Below are 21,045 nucleotides of genomic sequence, written 5' to 3'. Positions count from 1 at the left end.
ATATGGAAATCACTATGTCGAGTGATTACAATGGAATCATCTCTAACATGGAAATCAGAGAGCTGCTGCCATTTAATTGGACTTAAAATATGAAATTTTTCATACTATTATTTTGTTGAAGTGTTCAGTTCATGTGATCAGTCCTCTTCCCAATTCTTGTGAATACTATGAAATCTAACGACATTAGATAACCAATTAATCCATATGCGATGTTATGTATTGCAAGAATATGATTTTAAATCATTTCTCTTGTGGCATTGTGTGAGTTTGTTTTCTCTTGGTTAACTAATTTTAAAAAAAAATAAAAAAAATCCTAATTTTAGGAAATAATTATAGAGCATCTCTAATTTTTTTAAAAAAATAATTTTGTTCGTATGCCTTTGCCCCCAGTTGTCTGTATCTTCCTACACGTAACTCCCTCACCCTCTGCCTTGTATCATCACCCTTGTCTTCTCGGACCGTTACCTTAGTCTCCTCTCTTGTCTTTCCTTATATTCATCGTTATTCTCACTCATGACCCTTTTATTAAGGATGACGATTGAGAGGGGCATTCGAAGGTCATCAAGGACTCACCTCTTTGTCTTCATCATCTCAGTCACTATTCTTAACGAAAGAGATCATGTTGTTAGAGAGGAGAGAGGAGGCAAAGACGACGATGTAAAATAAATAACTATGATTAGTAAAGTATAGAGGTAATAAAGCGAAAATAAATATGAATGTAATCCGGGAGATTAAAAGTTACAACCGAAGGACGAGAGAAATATGGAATGAGGTATACACGAGGGGTCCCAAGGGTGAAGAGGATGAGATGCAACAAAGTTAAAATGGAAGATATATTTTTTTAAAAAATTAGAGATGAGAGCACTATGCAAAAATTCTTTTACCAATATATAATTAAAAATCATGTGGGAAAGAGCTAGACACGAAGCCGCCACGTCAGCGCCACAAGCGTCCAAAACAACACGTCACGGAAGCAGAAGCCAGCTTGCAGACACGTTCCAAATGTGTGCCACGGCAACCATGGTCACCCTTGACCCCAGCGGTGGGGCCCGCACGCACACGCGCCGCCCCTGCGCCATGCACGACACCGGCGTGCTCCATAAACAAATTTCAATCGGGGCCAAACGATTCCATCACTCGCCACCATCTCACCCGTTTCGCATATAAATCGATACCACCAAACGAACGTAGAATCTAATTTTTGAGTTATTAAAAAAATTTATCTTTTTAATTTACAGGTGTAAATAAACTTCGCAGATCCACCGTACCTGATTTATATACTCTTTGAATTTACCAAACTGCCATCGAGCGGGGAGAAATAGTTGGAAGATAAAATAGGAGACCACAAAAATGTACAATAAATTACATCACAATTCGAAGAAGAAAAAGAAGGCGATCTCAAGCGATCGCATCAGCCGATGCCGGCAACAAAAATAGAGGGAGGAGAAAGAGGAGGAAGACGCCTAGGGGATCGCAACTGCCTTGGATCACATCGGCTCTGCCGCCACCGACGACGACCGGCCGCCGGCGGCTGCGGCCGAGAGGATCTCGGCGACGGCAGTCATGGCCCGCACCTGCATCTCCAGCGCCGCGATGTAGTCCGTCGCTTCCTCCAGGAGCGTCGCCAAGGGCAGCTTCCGGCAGCCGGGGACGAGCCGGCCCAGAACCCTCGCCTTCTGCTCCAGAGCCGGCGGCTTCCTCCTATCCGCCGCCCGGGGACCGGCGGCGGCCGCGGAGGGCTTCGGCCGGGCGACCCGGGTCCTGAGCTTGAGAGTCCGGCGGCAGAGGATCGCCCGGCTCCACCGCGACCGGCCGCGCGCCGTGACCGCCAGCGCCCGGTCCGCTGCCACCCGGACGGCCCGGCTCCGGGAGCAATCCGTGGACACCGCTGCCGGTGCCGGGCAGGAGGATCGTCGAACGACGCGGAGTGCCTCGATGAGCTTGGAGGAGTAACTCTTTCGCTCGCCCTCCGTCTTCCACTTGCCCAACAACGACCGCTCCGCCCGGCGCTTCCGCTTCCTCTCCCCTCCGCCCTCCTTAGCTGCCGCCGACTCGCCCCCCGCATCCGAAATCGCCATCCCAACGAGTCCAAATCACCTGCAACAGAATCGGTCAAATCAACGAAAACAATCAGATTCATCAAATGATTCCAAGACCGCAGTCATCAAGATGACGAGGCCAGATCGGTGTTCCTACCTCAGAAATGGAAAAGGCACAGATCGATCGAAATGGATTTGGGGAAAGGGAGGAGAGAAGGGAGGGGCGGTTATATAACTCTTGACCACTGCAAGCCTCGTCTGCCATATTTATCGCGTCAGTGTTGACCATTTTACCCTCGCTCCGTTCTTATCTCGGCCACGTTAACTCATCCGGCGGAAGGCGCAAATTGATCGCCGAGTACGCGGCGCCATCGCAAAAGGCGTGCGGCACAAGTTTTGTCCCTCAGTCATAACTGCCCCCGAGATCAGCCTCAAATAACGATCGCGCCATTGAGCTCTCGAAGGCCGCGATGGTGTCGGCGCGTCCCAATCACGACTGCGACGTGGAGAGCTTCTTCGCACGTGCGGTGTCGTGGTGGTTGGTGTGGTCATTTTCGTGTGACAGGTGAGTCAATGTTCTTTAATTATTTCTTATTATTCCTCCCAATTAAAGAGTAGGAAAAATCCATCATTAATAATCTCAAATGATATATATATATATATATATATATATATATATCATGCTAATTTATACACATATAGCGTCACAGGGAATTCATATTCCATTATCTAACTCGAAAACATTAAGAAAAGTGGCATATCTTTGAGTGCCAACAACACAATGATTCATCTACGACAGCTTGTCGTTGGTGAAGTTGCATTATCGGCAGCTTCAATAGTATCTTTTCTATTTCCTTCTTCTTTTCTTATATTCGTCCTCTCAGACCATTCGAAATAGTTAAAACATTATGATTTATTGTCTTGTTATTGTCGTCGATCCGTAGGATTCCTTTTCTTCATTTTCATCAATCTATTTACTTTAGACACTAAACCAATTGATTGGATAATTTTAATTGTGCTCATAATGTATATGTATCGGGTTTTCGGAAGATATTAGTGTCAAATAGAGTTTATTGGCTAATAATCTACTGAGAAAGGTTAACTAGGAAAACATATGCAATTTCTTCATGTTTTCTATATATATATATATATATATATATATATATATATATATATAATGTTGAACTAAAATTTAAAGAGATATATAATATCTTGGAGTCATATTGACAATAAAATGGAATCAAATGATGCAAGAAAATGATGCTGAATAAAGTTCACTGAAGTTTCCATTTCCAAACTAGAGTTTCTTTATATATATAAAAAAAGAAAATATCTTTATTTGTGAATCAAACTGTTGAATGTCTTTGTAGTATCTGTCACTCTCTAATGTTGCAGAAAGAGAGAGGCTATCCAAAAGTGCAAGTATGATAATAGAGGAGCACTTTTGCTGATAAATCTTTTTCATTTCTGCAATTTGGAGATGCTGTTGATACTGTTGCTACAATCAACATGCAAACTGATCTTTGTCATCAGGTGAGTGGAAAGATGAGATGGTTTGTGCATTAACTACTTGATGCTTATGTTCTAAGTCACACCCAACCTGCTCTTGCTGAAGATTAGGTTACCATGTTCACCTACCTACAGTAGCTTTTCTTGCATGCTGTTTTGGAAGACAGTAATGGTTTCCATCATACTCCTGTAAGCAATTAGCAAGTCTCCATTGACAAAAAATTGAGATTCTCTTTTCTATCTCATTTTATAGTACTGTAATCAGCTGAAATATATAAAAGAAAAAAATATATATACTCCAGTTGTCATTGACAAATCCATTATTTCTCCTTAAACATCATTCCTCATCTTCCTTCACAATTGTCAAATTAGTTGCCATTTAAGTTGTTGGATGCATTTGAAGATTCATCATAGTTCTCTTGGTTTTACTTCCTGCCTCTTCTTTCTTTTCCTTCAAAGTATTTTTTTTTCTTCTGTATTTAAAGTCCTAATATTTATCTTCAATTGATGGATATGAACTCAGATACAAATATTGACCCAATACTAAACTCAACAGCCATATTTTGTTTGAATATGAATCGAATATTGTACATATTAACCAACAATAATATATATCTCATACATATTAGTATAGATGAGAACGACCTTATGTTACTAACTATATATGGCTCCACATATATATACACATACAGATATACTTCACCCTATTCAATATTAGCTCATCTCTATAAATCTAAGCAAAAGAAAACTCCATAAACCTATCTAAAAGCTTTATTGCACTACAAAAACTTATTAAAAATAAATCATGAGAAAACAGAAAATAAACACATGATAAATATATGTGACTATGGCATATTGTAGCTTTAGATAGTACACTAATTTTCATACTTCTCTAAGAAAAATATCTTTTCAATATTCTTTTGTTAAAACATTTGACCCAAATAATTGTAAATTAAAATAGTGAAAAAAAATATATTGCTAGAGTGTGAAGGTTCAATTGTGAGCATATAAAATCTATAATTATGTTATATCTAAAATACGAAAATAACTTATATGTCAGGATTGAAATCAAAGTATATAGATCTAATTACGATGCATACCTTTTGATGCCATCTCTTCAGAGATTTCGTTTGATCTGTTAAGCACCGTCTTTAATCCAAGATTGCTGTAGCCAGTCACCGATTCAAAGTTGCAGATATCGTCGCCGTTTGTAGATCCTTTCTCTTCTCTTCCTATCCTTTCATAGGACCCACTGAGAGTGATGGATTTTAAGGAGAAAGGGGTTTTGGGGAAACTGAAATCCCTCAACGGAGAGCAGAGGGTCTACGATGAGATTTCAGGAGATTTTCTCCCATCAAGATTATCTCCCGAGGAATCGTTTCGTAAGTGGACTTAGTCTATTGGCTAAAATATCTGAACAGAACTCAATTAGTTATTGTATTATACATCTTATTCAATTATAAAATGGTCATATATTCTAACATCAATATTCAAGATGACAATAGAGATTGGTGTGATTTATGTGTAGAACAATGTGAGAAGAGTATATTATAATATTCAAGATGGTATCTATCACATTCAAATATAAGATGATTTATATTATTTTACATTAGTATATGACTTATCACCTCATTGTGAGTACCTTCCAATTGTTCCCATATGATATTGTCTCGAGCCTTGACAATATGTGACAAAAATGACAGCTAATGTTTTGGCATTCTTCCATCTATTTATTTTACCAAGCTCAGATAAACTTGTGGAGAATGTAGTTAATAGCCTCATGTAATGATGAGATAGAAATTTTGTTTTCACCTCATGCAATGAGATAGAAATATAAGGTGATTATATAGGGATCAAAGCTCAAAAGCATGACTTCAACTTGATGAAATGGGAACATGAAGTGATCAAGGAGTATGTAAAAGCTAAGCTTATCAACATGTATTCCATCATCATCTCCTACAACATCAACCAACCAAAAAAGCAAGTCAGTGAGACAAAGTTAGTACAACTATGCATTAGTAGCCTTTGTCATGATTAGAACCACATGAAGATCTCTTCCACTTTGCTTGTTTTGTTTCCATTGATTCCTATCAAACTTTGTTGGCTCGTCTAAGCATATCTCTTATCATAACAATGGTAGAGAACAAAGCCAGCATTCTCTCACTTTGTGCAATCCCACATTGGACAATCATGTTCTCATGGACTGCCATCATCAAAGAAAGCATCACATGGAATCTATGAAATAATTAGGCAAAGTTATCTATGCTCAGCCATGTTTTTGATTTTTATATGCAACAAAATTCTCTTGTTGTTCCATTCATCTGCTTACAACTACTGCTTTTTACATTAAAAATGTCATATTTAGTAGCTTAATACCATCAACTTTATCAATCTCATCATATTCTCACTGAAAATGATAACATGTAGAAGGCATCATGTTGGAGTCTACAACATTACATAATATATGATTGATGACAGGTAACATCTCAATTGGCTGATCTGTCTGGTGCTGTCTTCCACTGTGGGGATCAAATCTGTGTTTGTTCCATTCCCTATAATGATTAGCTAGTGATAGAAATATATAATGATTAAAGCTGAATGCCTAAGGAAACCTTTTCTAACCCATCCTTTTGTTTAGTTAGCTCTCATTGATCTACTCTTTTTCTTATCTTTTTATTTTCTTTTGTGGAAGGAGGGGCAAAAAGAAAAAGTCATTCCAATGGTTGTCTTCTTCCTCCTTCGAAGAAGTGGAGACGATTCCTCCGCGTTGCACACATAAACACCACAAGAGAATAACCCCAACCTACATGAGACTGATTGCATCCACCTTAGTAAAATTGAATTGGACAATTACATGAGTTATCACACATCTCATATGCTGATAAGAGTTTGGTTTTGTTTGTAAAGGGTAAGATCAAGGTTCGTCATACCGTATCGTACCGATGTTTTGACTCAGGCTCAGTACGGTATGGTATCGTTGTATCGGACGATACATCAGGGCATACCGAACGATACACCCTAGTATACTAAACAATTTTATATTTGTTTTTCATACTGTAGTAGTGCTACAGTATAGTACTGTAGTATTATAACGTTACCGGACGATCCGTATACTGGTAACCTGTCAGACCGGTACGTACCGTCCAATACGGACGGTACACTTTGATATGACAGACCTTAGATAAGATATCATTAATATTGAATTGAGGTTATAAACTGAGCTATACAAGCTCAGAAGCAAACCAAAAAAAAGAGTGCTTGTAGTTCTTTCAAAATTAGTTAAATTGGTTGTTCAATGGGCCACACCATTTGCAATAGTAGAAATATGCATCGTATTGATAATTTAGAAAATATGAAAACAAAGAGAGTAAAATATCATTCAAAATGTTGAACCATGAGATGTTTGTATTTTCCTTAGCAAAATTGATAAGTTCTAATATATGTATATTGATTAGATTTAGTTCATCAATCTTTTGAAAACCATATAGTAAATCGAGAGTTTTAATCATGATGGGAGAGGAGAAAAAGTTAAATTTTATCTAAGTCTATATCCTTCGATCATTCTTCTCTCGAGGGGACTGACGAGAGAGGAGAAAATGTCAAAACTTACCTATGTCGATATCCTTTAATCCTTTTCTTTCAAGTGGGCCTTCAAGTAATAGAATCTTAAGTCAAGGTGTGAGAATTGACCAAGTTGTTATGACATTATTTTTACTGACTCAAAGGAACTATAGTCCGATGATAATAGTACTACAAGGGATATGAATAATTTTTTTTATCGAGGTTATCACCTTCATCAAGCCGACCTCCAAAACAATAACAATGGTAAGTGAGTTTGTATCGTAAGATATTCCAAAAAATAAAATAAAAAACTAATAATTTGACATACGAAGAATAGATGGAAAAAAGTATATGAATAAAGATTGCACAAAAAACAAAGATTAATTCGATAACGAAGAACACGGAGGAGGTAAGGAGACATCCCTAAAGAAGCTTCCAAATACAGCACACATCTCCTATGCAGATAAATACTTGTTGATGGTATATGTAATCTGTTTGATTCCAATGCAAAACCTGAAAAATATATTGAACATATAAAACAGAAGTCTCAAATGACACCAACACTCAATCATAATATTCAACATATCTACTAACATTTTGTTGAAGGATATGTTATGTATAAAACATTCACATAAGAAATCTCACTTTCTTGGTTAAGCTTAAAACTTCCTACAAATGCTGTTTTCCCTATGCTTCCACATCTAAAATACCGGTTTGATGACAATATTACAGCCTCATTTAGTGATTACGTGAAGATAGGACGGAATCGCGTGACTAAAATAACACAATATATTTATTTTTTATATTTAAAATATTATTTTGATTATAGTATCAACTCGAGTGATAACGAAATGGAATCGTCTAACTAAAATAACACAATATATTTATTTTTATATTTAAAATATTAATTTGATTATAGTATCAACTCGAGTGACAACGGAATCGTCTAACTAAAATAACACTATATTTATTTTTATGAATCGTCTAACTAAAATAACACAATATATTTATTTTTATATTTAAAATATTAATTTGATGATAGTATACATAGTCACTCAACTCGAGTGACAACGAAACGGAATCGTCTGACTAAAATAACACAATATATATATTTTTTATATTTAAAATATTAATTTGATGATGATAGTATATATGGTCACTCAACTCGAGTGACAACGAAACAATATACCAAACCTAAAACAACACAACAGGCTTGCCTTTCTTGATTCCGAAGGCAAGTGTTTTGTCGAGTCTAATTAGGATGGAACTTTCACTGGAACTGCAGTTGGTCGCCAATCTATTCCTCGCTTCAAGAAAGATGGAAGAGCTTATCATCTTCCTTGCGTGATAATTTCATTTCCCGGGCCTGCATTCTATATCAGCTAACAGCTTCTTCTCTCCTAGATATGATAAGACAGGAGTGAATTCAATAGCCAAAGATATAATAGTTGATAGGAAGATCCTAAGATTAATGAATCCCATCGGTGTCACTTGTGTTTGCAAAAGATATGAGTTTGACATTCTTATGATTATTGTGAAATGTAAAACTGTAAATTGTATTAATATCCTTCAAAATTATTATAATACTAAGAATATTATATTATACTTCTTTAAATCAAACAAATTTAAAAGTAGTTAACATAAATTTTCTGAATGAATATTGGCATACCCAAAGCATTTTTTATACTATTTGGAGGGATATCAATGAAATTGGAACAATTAAAATTAATATTCAAAAGCAGAAAGACAAAAAAAGAAGAACAGCCTAACAAGTCATTTATACCAAACAAAGCCATACCGGAGTTTATGCCTGCATCATGGGCTACAGCTGACAACCACAGCTTCATCCTGTTAAATACCAATCAGTAGAGCCAACACAGATATCTCTCTCTGTCTCTCTCTCTTACTTGAGCTGTGCTCAAATATCAAGTCAAGTGCCTTACTGCACACCCCTTTTATTTCCTATTTAGTTTGCATCATGAACAATGAACATAACTTGAAAAATATCATAATTGTATGCATTAGGCCACATTAATCAGAGAACACAGCACAATGATTGCCTTAATGCAACAATTTAGGTTTGTCCATATGCATATCTATTATACTACCTTGTTGCTACATTATTGGGGCATGAGTGTGAGAGAGGTTAAAACAACAACCCTTGGGGTTTGTTTCATACATGCATAAGCACTCTTGGCCATTATATATATACTTATTAGTGCAGTCAATTCCTCCTAGCCTTCTTCTGCAGGTTCAGCAACCCAAAGCTCCACACCAAAACCTCATTCAGCTACTACAAGAAATCTGCCTACTATTTATTGTTCTTCAAACTTTGATAAGAGGAAGAGATTGAAAACCGACGGTGACTACAACCGGTCGAGAGCACCCATAAGTTTTCTATCATGCTTTTGATTCTGTTATTTCGAGTCTCGTAGTTAGTATTTCGACTTAATAAACAGAGATTATTTTCTTTCGATTCTATGCTTATTTTTTTATAATAATTCTTTCTCACAAAACTTCTATATAAAAAATAATATCGAGTCAACGGATCATCAAGATTGGAACATCAATCTGTGATAACTGATATCACATCAATCTCGTCTTTTTACTAAATTGATGTTGGCCCACAATTTATATCCTTCAATGTTATCACCGAAGACCATATAAATAACTCATCACAATTGAATAAAGAATCATAGGACGAATTCTTAATATGTATTACGTGCTTCCTCAGCCAAAAAAAGTTAACCAAAATTATGATCTTATGAAATATGAAAAGAAAATATCAATGGAGGCATAGAATTTGCAACTATACACGTTCGAATACTTCTGATTGGCAATCCACAGAAAATTTACAATATGTATATCCCGAGTAGTTCTACTTGCTTAGTATCAATTGTGAAGTACCTGAGGGAACTCTTGGTTGAACAGTATATGAAAGTTTGACTACTGCCTCGGTAGATTCCGGTTCTTCTTCTCGAAATGTGACATCGAAGGCTACAGATTGGTAAAGACAAACCTCATCCTCCTTGCAGTAATAAACCTGCAAAAAGAAAGATTGCACATTTAATCGATTTAGTCAACTGTCATCCAAGCATTTCCAGCCAAACATAACTCATTTATTGACCTAAGAACTAAACTCGTGTTTCGTAAATTTTCATTTACATTTTATAAGCATTTATCGGTTAAGTGTTGACTTGCAAAGCATGCGATACTCCTTTTTAGTCAAATCCTTCGGTGAATGTCTTGAGTAATACTTGCAATCATTGTTCTACGTGGGTTCAAAGTTGTATGACAAAGAATTAACACAGTAAACATACCACCACATGGAGTTCTACTATCATGAAAATTCAACACCTTTTGGAATCCAACAGTTTTCTATTGTGAGAAAATGCATCCTTCGATATACCTTTAGACATCACTTGAGGTCTAGTACTTGCGGAATGTGAAGTCAATTGGCCATATTGTAATTGAACACTATCACCGGTAATAATCTTTATGCTTGAAAATCTTAACAAATTTGGTTTTTCTTAGTGAAGGATAGCACATAATTCAAGAAGTTACATACGGAGAGAAGTACCTTGCAATTTATTCTTCCCATGACCGGTGAAGCAGAATTTCGCCTGAAATGAACAGAGGCAGACCCATCTGGACTGAACTCTCCATTTATGGGTTCTATATTAATTACATCTACAGGGTCAGTTTCCACATCGAATTTGCTCCGAGCTTCCTGCATTTAAGTGAAATAAAAATAATAATACTAATAATGATAATAATAATAAAATAATACTAGCTTACTCCTACGAAAACCCATCCACTTAACAAGCAAAAGATCACAATCATGTCTCTGTAGACTCTTTACCTAAACCAAACAGTTGTGAAAAGGACAACATTTTCTAGCACAATATGGCTTACTGAAGCAGAAAGGAGTCATGCAAAAGAATACTAACTAAACAGATTAGTTTTAACGATAAAGGGGACAGGATGGAGAGAGACACAATAAAAAAAAGAGCAGAATAATTCGTCTGATGAATTGATGGTTTATGCAAACATTTGGAACATAGAGATGACAAATAAAAGAAAGCCAAAGGATTTGAGAAGAAGAAATAACTCTTTGTTTATAATTCTTACAATACTCCAAGATAAAATGTATTATTAATGAGAACTATCTTCAGTGGCAGCATGTCCGTGACTAGTGCCTACCATGTAGAGGTCCAATCCTTAATTGCACTGCAATAACTTTTTAAACAAAGATACAAACTAACAACCTAACAAAATAACTCATCGAGGCTACCAATCATTCCTACAAAAAGAATTAATATAAAAGATAGTTGTTTGTCTTTGTCTCCTTGTATACCCACAAGAACTTGCTTTAATCCAACAAATGTCAATTTAACAAACAGAGAGAAGGTCCTATTACAAATTTCTGACGGCCTCAAAGACCAACAATTATAAGTTGGATTACCTAGCAAATTTGTCAGAAGGTTATCACATAAAGCTCCTACTCATTGTCAAATCACTAACCTGTCTTCCCAAGGGCGAAACTAATAACCAATGTTTGCGGGTAAAAGTTTGCCTTGTTGCAAGTTGACTATCAGACTTCTCTATTTCTCTAAGGAAGAAAATCTTCATTTCAAAACTGAGTAATTTTCAGTGTAACTGGTCAAGATACCTTTTCACCTTACTGCTGTTAGGTATCTGTTTCATTGAAGGTAGTTACAAATGCATGGTTGAATAGGACATTAAAACTTCTTCCACCTTCAAGAGGCTCCAAGCTGCCATCTAATGTTTTGTGGGAGTTGACATTTAGACACTACAGATAAATTGATGCAATTCATCTTGAATAATTATTTGAATGGTTGGATATTCTTTTGCAACATGTAAGTAGACGGCACATTGCTATTTCTTCTTTTTGCAGCTGATCAATTATTATTGTCAATAATAGTATTTCCTCAAGTGCCAAAGTTACCAGTATTAGTCTTCTTTGACATGGGTTCTCTTGCTGACAATTTTGATTAAGAAATTTGCATATAGATATAATCAGGAAGCTTATAATAGATAACTCTTTCTAGCACTTCCTTGTCTTCAGTTCTTTATTCAAGTTTGTGCACACATGGTACATGGTCTCCAAGAAAGAGCATTCAGCTAGATGATGGAACAATCGATAGAATGGTTGCCAGTGCATAAATGTGAGCAATCAACTAGTTGTCAGAACAATCAAATAAATGTTATTGGCAACAGAAATGACCAAATAAAGTTACATTGTGCATGGATAATTTTGCATATCCATGAGTTGTTTAAATTCCCATATTAGCCCGTGTTTATTTCACAGACTAGATTCTTTATAGTTTATACCACTAGTGTCCAGACATATAATATCAAACTTTAGTAACAATATGGTCATTATATTTAATGGATTGATAATTTAGCTTCATTTTACACTACAAGAAGTTATTATGATAAGCAAGTGAGCAACGCATCTAAGCTCATTTTTTACTATGTTTTCACATGAAAATATAGCATTTTGAAGCCGCAAGTCTTCTGATGATTTTTTATATCTAAATGATAACAAAAATCAAAATATAGTTATTGTGATAAAATTTTAATTTTGACTAAACTAGTGATGTGAATGAATAAACCAAAACATTTTATATCGGTAAGAGGAAAAGAGCAATAAAGAATCAAAGTTCCTAAAGATAAGAAGAACCTTAGAGAAATGGTATCCCTCAGGAACTGAAACTGTGAGATAGAAGACTCCTTCCTTTGATGAGCCACCATCGATTTTAATGATTTCAGTGTCTGCCGATAGGCGTCTTCTAAGGCGCTTCAGTAATTTAGGCTTTGATGAGGGTGGTTGTACTCCTCTCAACTCAAGTGTGTGCAGCATAGGATCCTTTTCATTTAGGTCTATATATCGAATTATGTTGTTGTTTGTATCTGCAATAAGCAGCCTTCCTGCAAGATGCCATGAAAAGAATTGAGTGAAGAATGATATCTTATTAGGGATATTAAGGATCAAATTTGAACATAGGGGATCCAATATTCTTGAAAAGCATGGCTGAAGGCCTAAAACAAATAAGTTGAAATAATCTTTAGAACCCTTAATCCATTTGGAGCCTCTTAACTATGGATCATATTTGTTAAATTTTTGCCAAAGATGCAAAGAAACAAAATAATCATACATCGCACATTAATCTCTAAGGAATATTTATAGTACACATCATAGAAATTCACTAAAAAGTACACAAAGGAATTATTTAGCTGTAAGAATGGAGGTTGCAAGGGCTAGCTAAGTCCAAAACCGGACTATGCATATAGCTCAAGAGAAAGTGCGACTATTTCGGTGAGTATTTTTCCCTCTGTTTGAGGATTAGGCAAGTTTTCCACTACTAACAACATGCACAAATTGAATAAACGAAATTCATCTGAATGAAAAAAGACAATTACCTTCACCTGCTTCTGCAATTCCTGAAGGTTCAGATAGCTGCATTCAAAACATAAGTTTATCATATTCCACTAAGAGAAACTAAAGAGAAATTTATAATTTGCTAATGAATACAAAGATGGCTGCTTTTGTTTCAGATAATAGAAAATTTTATTGCATCCAACTATATGTCATGGATAAAGTTGTAAACAGGGTGTTCGATGTAATATTCGTATATGTCTGTACTTTTCGATTTTATTCATGTTTTGTACAACATGTAGAGGGTTTGCAATAGGCTTGACAACCCCATTTTGGTTGGCTTTTGTAGTTGTTACATTTGACAGCCTCAAAAGTCACTTGTATTTTATTTAAAATATATTCTATATTAAAGATGATGAAAACAATATTTAAAAATATGAAACATGTGATAAATGCCATACGATCCCCCAGGAGCTGCGTCCCTCACTCCCTTCCTCCCTTATTCAAATATAATGATCTTGAAAAGAAAGCTTTCCAAATGAATTTGCAATTAAGAAACAAGCCAAATGTATTCTCTTTTTTATCATTAAAAATTAGTTTTCAAGCATAATTGTTTGAGAACACCTGAAAAATTCAACAGGCCCCAGAATCTTTCTTACATAGCAAAACAATTCAACAGCATTACACCTGAAAAATTAAGACGCTCTTCATATTGGCAAAATTGAACACACTCTGGCATATGATTTCAAAGAACTTAAAATAGTGGAAGCACATCAAGATTCAAGATGCTTTCCATACCCGAGCTAATTGAGGTGGACCATCCTTGAATCCTGCATTTCCAGTTCCAGCTACTGTTGTAACTTTTCTGGTAATTGGATCCAGTTTCTTGATCTGTTAATTCAACACAAACATTTTAATCTTCTGAATCTTCTCCAAAAGATAACAGCATTTCGCTATCAAACAACACGATAATGCTTTGTAGATGAACACATTATAGAAAACCCTCAATAGAATGTGCTGCAAGCGTTTTGAATGTCCAGACCATTTTACATACCAGTTCCATAACAGCTAGTCGGAATGATACAGTACCAGTACACTGGATGGTATATTGACCTGTATCACCAGATATCACCAGAAAATATAACAAAAGAATAAATACCGACCAGTACCGATCCATCTAAGTCTAGGTACTGATCTTTGGTTCAACTAGCAAATACCAGTTGGTATGTACCAATCCTACTAGTATTTAAATCCTTGATACAGACTATGACAAAATATGTCCATTCAAAGAATTTCTTAAGAATGTAGCATTTTATAAATATTAAATATTATACATATATTCCTCAATCATCAACTTCCACAGAAGTTTCCACAGTTTTGACCTTAAATTTAAAACTTTCTGTCTACATACTTGCCACAAAGGTCTATTGTATCCTCCACAGAAAATTTTAATTAAATAGCATTTTCACTTCTTTTTCCTATTTTTTAAGAGAATTTGGTACCAAAAAAATCAACTAGCCCCATTATTTAGGCTTGGCCGGATCAGGTATTAACAACTTTAAAGTAATCCAAACTTTGGTTTCCAAAGAGTGTATGACTTTTCATTCACGGTTGCCATCAATTTGAACTATCATGGTGATTCTTAAGTAAAGCATACTAAGTTCTTGAAAAAAATGAATAATACCTTGTGATTATAAGAGTCTGCTATGTATATTTGACCATCTTTCCGACAAAAAATTCCTAAGGGGTGCTGGAGAAGCACATCTGTACCAATTCCATCATGGTCTCCAAACTGTATACAGAACCAATTTTGTAGTGGGTACAAAGTAACATGACATGAAGTAACTGACAGAAGACATAAATAAAAGAACAAAATTCTGATCATTTGCATTATTTTACTAAAACCAGAAATATTATAGCTATATTCCAAATTCTCAAGTTGAATACCCTAAACAAATTGTCTGGGATTAGTGGATCCCCCCCTGCAAGTAACCTTGATCCTCCTGTCTTCAGATCAACAGATCTAATGGAGCTACTCTCACTATCAGCCACATACACCTCTTGTGAATCTACAGTGGAAAATAGTTGACTGAATTTGCAGTTAGAAGATTAAGATGCTTTTATGACAAAGCAAGTGACCTCCTTGCCTGGAGCCAATGTTATTCCAGAAGGCTGTGCAAATGATGTGCTGGTGGAACTGTTAAATGAGAAAAGAGGGAATGATAATAAAGAATGTTCAAAGCAGAAAAGATAATAAAAAATAAAATCAATGGATTATAAATATACTAAAAAAAACTCCAATGAAATTATTTATGAGTTGTATATCACAACAAAAACACAAACTAAGTGCTAACATTGTAGATGAACAAGAATTCAGGGGACATATTTGATATTACTATGATGATGTAATACCCTATTCTTGGTTCCACACGTCCTACACACATGGCTAGAAATAGGATGTCATTTTTCCACTACACTATGTTGTTGATAGCATTAGTAGGCAGAAAAATGATATCATATTCCTAGTCATGTATGTAGAGTATGTGTGGAACTAGGAGTCGGGTGTTACAAATGATTGAAGTTGAATATACTCTCTCTTAGTAATGACCGAACTAATATAAATCACAATAGTCATAATAAAAAATAACCGATTGATAGACCTTGCAGGCTGGACTTTCTATCTAGTTGATTTAACTCATTTCTTGTTATGATGATATAGTTGCAAAACAGTTGCAAATGTACCTAAGAGTTCTGTATGTCATCAAAACGTAGGTCACTCCAACTTGACTTGAATAGTATAATCTGATGTTTGAAATAGGTCAAGTCCACCAGAGGGTGAGCATCAACCAGCTTGCAAGAACGAGGATCCCTTACAACTTGACAGCACATTTTTGTTTTTATAATTTGCTACATTAGTCTGTGGTTTGTCTTGGTTTTGGTCTTTACGGATATGCTATCATCCTGATGTAACAATACTGAAAGAATATAGTCAATGGGCCAAATGAATGTAAAGCACATACCAAATTGACTTGGAACAGTTTGCACTTGCTACTTAAAATAATCATCTACAAGATTATGGCAAACTATGACTGTGAATCTAATAGATGACGTACAGGCACTTTCCTGTTGGTTAGAAAGTTATATGAGCATGATTAGCATGATCAAAGTTATATGAGCATGATCAATGAATCACTTCTATCTCAGAATGCATCAACTTAAACCAAAAACAAAGATTATGTTATATCTAGCAAGATCTTTTTTCTAGTTATTGTTTGCTAAAAATATACATGATGACTTTCCAAAATCTGGCTCGTCTTAGGATACCTGGTGCACATACAAAAGAAATAGCTATTACAGAGAAAGTATATTTAAACCTTCTAAACCATGATATCACCTAAAATTATTAGCACAACTAGATTGTCATGTGCTTTAGAAAATTGGTTGAAAACACACATATACTGATATACCTACCCTGAATAAATCTGCTAAATCATGATATTGCCTATAACTATTTCCACAACTGGATTGTCATGTGCCCATGACTATTTCAATCCAAAAGTTTGATTGAAAGGAGAAAATATAGCACACCCTTAGTTCCGACCTTGCCCCTTGACAACCCTTAACTGTAACAGCATTCTGTTGCTGTTGGACTACATTACATCCATGCTTTAAGTTGCTACACATGCACTTGTGGCCTGATATAATTCTAAATGAACAACAACCCTACCCAGTTTATGACCACTTACAGAACTGGGCATGGTCCCCATATGAACAACTATATTGGTGTTATGGTTCTTTAACAGTGTACAGTAGTTTTCTAGTGATCTTAAAAGTTAAAACCCTCACATGAGAGGTGTTTGCTGGAAGGCCGATTGAGCACACAACAAAGACCTAAATATTTACATTGATGAGAAAACAAAAATAAGCATTTCAGGGTATGAGATTCATATGAAGATCTGAAATGTCATTAGACAGCAGCATTCCACAATATCTGAGTTCTTGCTTAGCTTTGACACTGATGTCTAACACTAAAAAAATTAGCAACATGCCAATCATTGCAAGTATGCAAGATTACCTTTGGGAACACTAGAATCATAGAACTTGAAAGCCTTGTCTGACTATATAAGAAAATATTAAATATTTTTAATATAACTATTCTTGAAAAATATCATAAGAAAAATACCTTGATCCATTCAAATTTCTTTCATAGCCATCACCACTAAATACTCTTGTAACTCCATTTAATGTATTGTGCTCCCAGATTTGGTGCTGGCCAGCCATTGCAATATAGATCATCTCATTGAAAGGTTCATAGCAAAGATCCCATGGGGAATTTAACACCTAGGTGGAGATATCATGGTCAATCCCAAGTAATCTCGTACTAGTTATACAAACTAATATCATCATCTATAACAGTATATAGCGACAAATATCTAAATGTGATAATTAATTTATGACCCATGACAACAAAGGAAAAAAGGAATAACTTATAAACGTTTTTCAGTGTATCATGCCTGGTCAGTTCCTTGTCCTCCTCCAACATAGTCAGACCCTTTCATTCCATTACCAGCAAGTGTTCTTACAATCTCATTAACAAAATCAACCTCCCTGAAAATTATAATGTCAGAGACTCAGAAGTATTATTTAACCTTGTTATGTAGAACATACATGAAATATTCTTTACAGCATAACAAACTATATATATATATATATATATATATATATATATATGTGTGTGTGTGTGTGTGTGTGTGTATTCATGCAAACCTGAAGAACTCTGATCATATTCATGCAAACCTAACCTATCCCAGATCAATACAAAAATAGCTGTAAAATCATTAGTTCTTGAAGCAATAAATGATAATTTTTGTGGAAACAGTTGAACATTGAGGTGCTTCCATACATTAAAATGAATAAGAAGTCATTTCTATCAACTAAGTTTATCATTTGTGTTGATAGCTTCAATGTTCACTTGCCAATAGAGCATTGCTCCATGTCACAACTCAAGTCATGACCGAAGTCACAACATACTGGCAAGAAGCACATCAGTGGACGATGGGGCGTCAGTTCAAACGTGGGGTGTTTCTAGATCTCCACCACATATATATTTGCCGGTTTATGTCAGGCAATGAATACACTATGCGCCTATGTGGCATTTCTCATTTGCTGTATCCTTCAAAATAATGGTCTGTTGTATAAATATTTTGTGTGTCCCTCAGATTAAAGGAAAAATTTTCCAATTATAAGTCCAATTACATGGATAAAAAATGTTGGGATCAAACAACAGTTATTTTCATATTTTGGCAAATAATTCAATGATTATGAAGATTAAGAACCATGATGCACATACCTTAAAGCATGATTTTCAGTGTCTGCAACATATACAAGATTTTTCTTTGGATTGTATGCAAGGCCCTGAAAGAAAGTTATCATTATAAGAACAATTCACAACAATAATAAAGAAACAATTTGTTCACTAAATACCATTTAAAGTTTTAAACTATCAATAGGTTAATCTATAGTGTTATACCAATAGGTCAATTTATAGTAGGGTCTGCCGTACCGAGCCATACCGCCTGGTACGGGCGGTACATACCGGTCCGACAAGTTGTCGGTACGCGGACCGACTGTTACCGGTCCGAGAGTACTGTAGCACTGTAGCAGTGCTACAATACTCGGTACACCTGGGTGTACCGCTCGGTATACCGTACCGTACCGGTACCGAGCCCAGATCGAAATACCGGTACGGTATGGTATTGCGAACCTTGATTTATACTTCTTGTGACATCAGGTACCAATGACATCAAAAAGACATGCAACAAATACACTAAAGAAGTAATAAAACAAGCTGCAATTTGTTGCACACTAATTATACATGAATCTCCAGTTGCTATTCTGAACCAACACATTAACAATAACATGTCATACCACCTCCCCTTCCTTTCTCTCTCCCAAGTCTTAACAGTAAGTCAGTAACTACTGTAGTTTGGTCATTCTGAATTACTCATTTGTCATTACTAGACCAGTTTAATAAGGTGTGATTACACAAAAATGCATAAATTCAATACATATGCCTCCAACCTGAGGACGATTGAAAGTGGCACGATCAAAGGTACCATCATTTAGCCCTTCCTCTCCTGTAGCCCCAACTTGAATAATAAAATTCCCTTCGAGATCAGTAACCACCTAGAAAGGGCAGCAAACTATAAGTTCAGACAAACTAGGTATGAACAATGAAAGATCATAAATAACATTGGCTGATATCATTATTCAATATTACTTCTATACTTTTGCTTATGATTCCTCACAAAATGCACAGTTTGCAATTTAAACAAAGGTGTAACTGTGTAAGCATGCTTCAGTAAATTATGAAAGGAAAAACTAAAATTCTCACAATTCTATTATGGTTGCTGTCTGAAATAAAGAGCCTGTTGTTAAGCACATCAACTGCCAGCTTCCCTGGGAATTTTAATGGTGATGTTGACAACCGAGGATCATTATCCTTTTCTAAAGCCAAGGGAATACGAGTGCTCTCCAATAATTTCTTTTCTCCATAAAATTGCAGAGCTGCATCAATGAAATTATCAAGATCCTGATGGGAGAGAAAAAAAGATAGATTTGTCAGCATCATCTAACTGAAAAATTAAGACAGTCTAAGGATAAATTTTATCAATGAATTTAGATTTATTTTGTTATGATAAAATCATGAATCATGATGGGTTTTAACAATTGAACAAATAATGCTTTGATCTAAATGAAATACTATTCAAAAAACATAAATAAGTTTCCAGCTTCTTCAAAAAACATAAATACCTTACAATTTACATCCGCCAGGTATCACAAGAAAAAAATTTAGATTGAACAATTAGTGAATACTGCTCTAAACATTCTTATTTATATAAAATTGTTGTTTGAACAAAAAGCAAATTCAACTAATTATCAGTTGGATAAAGCATTTGAATCACTAGATCTGTTACATATGTGATAAATTTAACGAATAAAAAGAAACATTTTTGCAAGTTAACAGAAAGTAAGTAATAGGGTCAAGAAGCTTTATACCTCAAACATATCTAGTGAAACTACTACTATGTTTTTTACATATATCTGTCAGTTTCTCTTCTAGAAAATTAAATAGATAAATTTGATTATTTACTCGATAATAAATTCAGTTCTCCATTTTTGCCACAAAAGTCAAGACTGAATCCCAACTATTTGCCATCGGTTACATGCAGCTTTTTCTATCATTGAGCTCTATCAAAGACATTATCACTAGACAAGTTAAGATCCATCAAATCCTTTTTTATTGTCTACGATTCTCTTCTCAAGCCTTCCTTTGCCTCTCCTTAAACCACTAATCTAAATCTAGATCACCTTGCCTAATTGATTTAAATGTCACATATCCAAAACACTTTATTTTTCTCCCTTTCAATGTTTTATTTTTTCTCACTAAGTAGGGTATTTCGATCTCTCCCACTTAGGGATTAATGTTCTAAGACCAAGTATAACTTAAAATCAGACCCTAACATGGTACAC

General features: G+C 35.3%; 2 protein-coding genes across 4 annotated transcripts in view; both read right to left on the bottom strand.

The window, feature by feature from the left end:
* Window positions 1-1,311: 1,311 nt before the first annotated feature.
* Window positions 1,312-2,325, bottom strand: LOC103971987 (transcription factor bHLH149). Its single transcript, XM_009386165.3, has 2 exons — window positions 2,197-2,325; window positions 1,312-2,097 (listed from the first exon to the last, which is right to left on the bottom strand). Exon 2 carries the CDS (start codon window positions 2,076-2,078, stop codon window positions 1,488-1,490), a length of 591 nt encoding a protein of 196 aa, XP_009384440.2. The 5' UTR covers window positions 2,079-2,097; window positions 2,197-2,325; the 3' UTR covers window positions 1,312-1,487.
* A 7,480-nt stretch (window positions 2,326-9,805) lies between these two features.
* LOC135597575 (protein SUPPRESSOR OF QUENCHING 1, chloroplastic-like) overlaps window positions 9,806-21,045 on the bottom strand; it is a 33,073-nt gene continuing 21,833 nt past the window's right edge. For 2 of the 3 annotated variants that reach the window (XM_065090713.1, XM_065090712.1), the window contains 13 exons: window positions 19,907-20,104; window positions 19,594-19,698; window positions 18,863-18,927; window positions 18,027-18,120; window positions 17,696-17,853; window positions 15,660-15,709; window positions 15,460-15,581; window positions 15,197-15,304; window positions 14,311-14,403; window positions 13,557-13,593; window positions 12,817-13,064; window positions 10,690-10,839; window positions 9,806-10,152 (listed from right to left, as the gene is read on the bottom strand). In XM_065090713.1, the coding sequence (XP_064946785.1) occupies window positions 9,988-10,152; window positions 10,690-10,839; window positions 12,817-13,064; window positions 13,557-13,593; window positions 14,311-14,403; window positions 15,197-15,304; window positions 15,460-15,581; window positions 15,660-15,709; window positions 17,696-17,853; window positions 18,027-18,120; window positions 18,863-18,927; window positions 19,594-19,698; window positions 19,907-20,104 (1,593 nt within the window). In that variant the 3' untranslated portion in view covers window positions 9,806-9,987. Of the gene's footprint in view, window positions 10,153-10,689; window positions 10,840-12,816; window positions 13,065-13,556; window positions 13,594-14,310; window positions 14,404-14,566; window positions 14,626-15,196; window positions 15,305-15,459; window positions 15,582-15,659; window positions 15,710-17,695; window positions 17,854-18,026; window positions 18,121-18,862; window positions 18,928-19,593; window positions 19,699-19,906; window positions 20,105-21,045 lie in introns of those variants that run through there. The other variant, XM_065090714.1, reaches the window with a different exon arrangement.

Source organism: Musa acuminata, chromosome BXJ1-11 (assembly GCF_036884655.1).
Source record: "Musa acuminata AAA Group cultivar baxijiao chromosome BXJ1-11, Cavendish_Baxijiao_AAA, whole genome shotgun sequence".
NCBI lineage: Eukaryota > Viridiplantae > Streptophyta > Magnoliopsida > Zingiberales > Musaceae > Musa > Musa acuminata.
The sequence above is the reverse complement of the archived record's forward strand: the minus strand, read 5'-3'. Positions and strand labels throughout refer to the sequence as shown.

Bases quoted from the DNA above. Each gene is read 5' to 3' on its own strand.
- LOC103971987 (XM_009386165.3), bottom strand. From the start codon at position 2,078: ATGGCGATTTCGGATGCGGGGGGCGAGTCGGCGGCAGCTAAGGAGGGC.